This window comes from Lichenostomus cassidix, chromosome 5, assembly GCF_008360975.1.
Source record: "Lichenostomus cassidix isolate B80296 chromosome 5, HeHo_3.0, whole genome shotgun sequence".
NCBI classification, from domain to species: Eukaryota; Metazoa; Chordata; class Aves; order Passeriformes; family Meliphagidae; genus Lichenostomus; species Lichenostomus cassidix.
This window is the reverse complement of record NC_139486.1, coordinates 55,227,972-55,232,673: the sequence shown is the minus strand read 5'-3', so window position 1 is coordinate 55,232,673 and position 4,702 is coordinate 55,227,972. Positions and strand designations below refer to the sequence as shown.

Sequence of the window (4,702 nt, the reverse complement as noted above, 5' to 3'; positions counted from 1 at the left end):
GCACAGCAGCTGACCAGCATAAACCACACATAAACTGCTTCCAGGTACTTGGTGGGAATGGGAGAACCTCTCTTTCCTGCACTTAGACCTTTGTCTACTCCAGCACTTCACCATGGAGCTGTTCACACTTTGACAGTATTAGTTCTGTGCTCACAGTTCAGCTAACAACTGTGCCAGATGGGGAACTTCAAGGAATATGCATTCACACAGTCCTTGCTTGAGGAATTTTCTACTAAAGTAATGACTTTTTCTTGTAGTAGGAGGGGTTTTTCTCAGCTAAGCATCAAAAGGCAGTTTATTAATGTTAACAATGATGAGTTGTACAATCAATGTCAACTTTTTGAAAGAGACCTCTGATTACAAGATAGGTGCAGTGCTGCAACAGAACTGTAAAGAAATCTGGCTGAATTGTAAATCAACAGCAATATTTTAAAGGTAAATAAGTCTTAAATACTGTGCAAAAACCTATTGTAAAATAAGAAGAAAAAACACAAAATTCTTACCTGGACATGTTCAGTACCCAGTTTTAAACAGGATTACATTTCTAGGTTTTTTTGAATGAATTTGTAAGAGCCTTTCCTGATGTCTTTGCTTCTCAGGATCCTTACTAACAGGATTGCATGCATGCCTGATTACAGCAGTACATATCAATGTACACGTAGAACTTTGACTTCTGAGTTATTTCAACTTTTCTAGAAGTTACTAGCATTGCCTCTCCAACATTAAGACAAATTGTAAAATTTTTCTAGCCTCATCTAGAACTCTCACATTCTAAAACAAACTGTTAAACCAAGCAGATCTAATCCTTATAGAAAAATAGGTTTATTGAATAAGTGCATGGGCAAGCACAGAAGAATCTACTCGTACATTTAGCAGCCAGAAATGAAGAACCTTGTTTAGAATTTTTTTTTTAACCAGTGTCTAAGAAAATCATTTGGAATGTCAAGGCAGTGCTGATCATTTTTATTTATTTTTTCCCCTAGTTTGGTATGCATGTTATGTTCTCTGTCTTCCTAACATTAGGTCCATCTCAAACATTCTCTGTCGAAAACAGAATCAAAAGAACATAGCAAAGTTAGCAATCAAAGTTAGATCCACATGCATCAGGTTAAAAAAGGGAGAGGGGGACAAAGAAACACGGCTAGTTGCTTCCTAGGGGTTCCCCATAGTTTGCATAGCGTTCATGTTCCAGGTCACTCAGCACATTCCGTTTCTTGCCAGGAGTTCCAGCCCCGACGTCAGTGCGAGGGTAAGTTTGCAATTTGTGCAATTCTTGAGACAGTTTGCCCAGCACACAAGTACTCAGACTGGCACAGCGTTTGGAAATGGGTCTGTCCAGGCTGCAGGGGGGAAAAAAATAAAAACATGCCCAAAGGAAGAGTAACCTCAAACATGCACTTTCATGCATTTCTTCCCTACATAAAGATCTACTGCTAGGAAACTTAAAACGTCATTCAAAATAAATCCAAACCCTCTGCATCACATTCCATGCAAGGCAAGTTCATACAAAAGCAGTCAGAAGGAAAACACCATTTGTTAATGAATCCAATTTTGTTGACAAGCAAGTCCATTAGCCTTTTGGATGCTCATATAGTCAGAGGTCAGGAAGCTGAACTTCCCCCATATTCCGCATGCTGCTCAGTCTCTCATCCATCCCCATGCATTGCAACGCAAATCCTGTTAGGATAATGCAAATGCTCCTGCATGCCTTTGGTCCAAGGGAGAGTGGTGCTGCGTGCACTGGGAGGAACACATCCCTCCTGCCAGGGACTTTCCATGCCTTACAACAGCATGCACTTGCAGGACAGAGAATCCAAGAGTGACTGGATAATCCCCTAAAGCTCCCACTGGGAGGACATACCTTTTGCTGCCATATTTTAACATAACCCCCTCATTCAAGCTCAAATCGCCCTCCATTTCCAGGGGTAAGAGAGAGATAGAGGCAGGTTAACTAGGTGGAAGCCATTCTCTTGACACCAACACTAGGATGTCTCTGCAGTATCATCCTTTACCAGTTAGCCATTACCCCAAGAAAACAAAAAAATCATGACCTGAAGAAGGTCTGCTCAGATGGCTTTTGCTAAATATCAAACATATAACCCTTCCAAATTGCTTTTGTCCTGCCCAGGACTGCAGTCCTTACCTGTTCCCCTCAGAGGCTTGCTCCAGTTCCTCTGCTGTCATCTGTATGAACTCTTTCACGAGCGCATTTAATAACCTCCGAGCTTCGTAGTCACTGAGAGTCACTCGGTCCGTTATGGACTCCAAGCCAGGTCTAGGCAGAGGCAAGGAAAACAAGGTGAATAAACCCCAGGCTGCTGCAGAGAGAGGGCTTTGACAGGCTGTGTGTCATTGACAGTGCCTTTCAGGGTGTGAATACGCAAACCCCTCATGCGCAGCGTCAGGCGTTTCACAGACAGAACCAAAAAGGCACAGCATAAAAAGCAGCCACCTTTCTCCTTCACTGTGGTCTGTTTGCCTGCTAGACCTCTAGAGAATATTAAGCATTTTCATACCATTCAGACAGAGTGCTCAGCAACAGGACCAGCTTCTTACCTGACTGGGGCTGCCTGGAAGCTGTCCATCTGGCACACAACCAAGGCATAAACAGCAAGGAAAGATGAAATCTTCAGCATGACCATGATTTCCTCTCTACAACAAAGAGGTACATCAAGCAATGGCTGTTTTCCATCCTCTCAATCCTGCAAGTTCCACTAAAGAGGTCATTGCTTCCTAGCCACAAGTAGCACAAACACTAACAGCTTTTTTTTTTTTTTAAGTTGACCTTTTGGTTTATTTTGATTATTGCTATTGTGCTTTAGTTTTCTCAGAATTCTATGGTAGCTTAGCACTCTCACAGGGCAGAAAAATGTGGCTTTTCAGACCTGCAGTTTTGTACAGCTATTTACATTCAACTTAATGCACTTTTCCTCAAACTGGAAGAAAACACCTTCCCCTAACTACTGCACACAATGTCACACACAGTGTATCCGACACAGACAGATTTGAGCCACAAAGAAAAACAAACAATTAGTGTTTAACATTTTTAAGAATGAAGTGCCCCTGTTAGCACTTTACCTGAAGCTCCTTGCTCCTTGCCAGCCAGCACACTAACACCCCAGTTCAGATTACACTTTATGAATTAAGTAGTTTAATTTCAATAAATATTTCTACTCTGAAACCAGAGAAGAGATAAGTTAAACACCAGTCAAAAGCACAAAACCTGTAAAAATATCTGTAATTCAAGATAACTGCTTTGAGATACACCTCTCTCACAGCATCAGCACCTCGGACTCCAAGAAGCACACCATCACCAGCACATCCTCATTTTTGGCAGCTCCCAGCACTCGACGGGGCTCCCGGGAACTACGAGCTCCCTTCCAAAGCACGTCCCCCTTCCCCACGGCTCCCCGGGCCGCCCCGGCCGTGACCTTTGCCGCAGCACTTTGTCCTGCCCGGACACGCCGCGCCGCTTGGGCGGGGTGAGCAAGTGACAGAGCGGGGAAGGACTGCCCGTGTCACCCCCGCCTTGGCTGTCGCTGCCTCGCGTACGCGAGCACATGAAGGGAGCTACCGAGACCCCGGGAGGGAGGCGCGCAGGGAGCCGCGGAGGGCGCTTACCGGGGTGCGGAGCGGAGCGCGGAGGGCGCTTACCGGGGTGCGGTGCGGAGCGGAGCGCGGTGGGGCGGAGGAGCGGGCGCGGTGGGGCGGTGGGGCGGAGGAGCGGTCGCGGTGGCGCTGCCGGTGTCGCCGCCGATCCGCGGTGTCACGCACTGCCCGCCGCCCCCTTTATACCTGCCGCCGCCGCCTCCTGCGTGGGCGCCCGCGCGCGCCCGCCAGCCAATCGCCGCGCCGGCCGCCCGACGGGGCGCGCTCCGCCATTGGGCGCCGGTGGGGCCCGGCGGTGACGTCATGGCCCGCTCCGTGAGCGTCCCATTCACAAAATCGCGGCTCGGGGCGAGGCGCGGCCGGGGCGCTGCGCAGGGAGGGGCTGATCCCGCCGCGCCCCGCGGGACCGCTCACGCGTGGCGACCTCTGCAGCGGTGGGACCGCATTGCAGAGCGGGGCCGCTCCCTCCCCGGGAATTCCCGCCCCCCCGGCCGCCGCCGCCGCTCCGGCGCGGCTCTCCCGGCGCCCCGACAGCAGCCGCGGGCGGGTGGGTGAGGGTTCCGTACGGGCGGGCACGGGCAGGATGCGCTCAGGCAGGGGCACGGCGGGCGGCAGCGCTGATCGCCGCCCGAAGGCAGCGCACCGGGGCCCCCTGGGCTGCCCGGCAGAGGAGGGAGCCCTGGCGGCACCCGCCGCTCCTCACCGGGGCGAGTGGCACCTGCGAGCGGCTCCCGAGCTGTGCCCGCCGGGACGGGGCCGCGGAGTAACTCCGCGCTCCTGGGGGAAACCGGCAGCGTCACCACCATCTCCATCACACAACTTGAGGGGCAGGTGCAGCGTCTTTCCGTGCGCGGAAGAGGCGCCCGGGAAGGGAGGCTCGCCCCCGCGCTGCCCGGCGGGGATTACCGGGCAGCTGCCCGCCTCCCATGCATCGCCCGCCGCCCATGCATCACCCGCCGAGGGCTCTCTGTCACGGCCGCCGCCGCACCTGCCCGCTCAGGATGTTTGCCCGGGCGGCTGTTTGCCCAGGCGCAGCAAGCCCCGGCGCGGCGGGGGCGGCCGCGGGGGGACGCGACACGGGGGGACACACCGG

The 4,702-nt window shown here is 52.0% G+C and overlaps 1 protein-coding gene across 3 annotated transcripts; it reads right to left on the bottom strand.

The window, feature by feature from the left end:
- Positions 1–806: 806 nt before the first annotated feature.
- Positions 807–3,647, bottom strand: LOC146436712 (calcitonin). 3 transcript variants are annotated; one of them, XM_085063201.1, is made up of 5 exons: positions 3,622–3,647; positions 3,079–3,175; positions 2,557–2,652; positions 2,144–2,275; positions 807–1,340 (listed from the first exon to the last, which is right to left on the bottom strand). In XM_085063201.1, the coding sequence occupies exons 3-5, from the start codon at positions 2,640–2,642 to the stop codon at positions 1,142–1,144; spliced, it is 417 nt and encodes a 138-aa protein (XP_084919327.1). In that variant the 5' UTR covers positions 2,643–2,652; positions 3,079–3,175; positions 3,622–3,647; the 3' UTR covers positions 807–1,141. The 3 variants fall into 3 exon arrangements, with proteins under 3 accessions (XP_084919327.1, XP_084919329.1, XP_084919328.1); XM_085063203.1 differs by lacking the exon at positions 3,079–3,175 and having other exon boundaries at positions 3,622–3,641; XM_085063202.1 differs by lacking the exon at positions 3,622–3,647 and having other exon boundaries at positions 3,079–3,414.
- Positions 3,648–4,702: the final 1,055 nt, after the last annotated feature.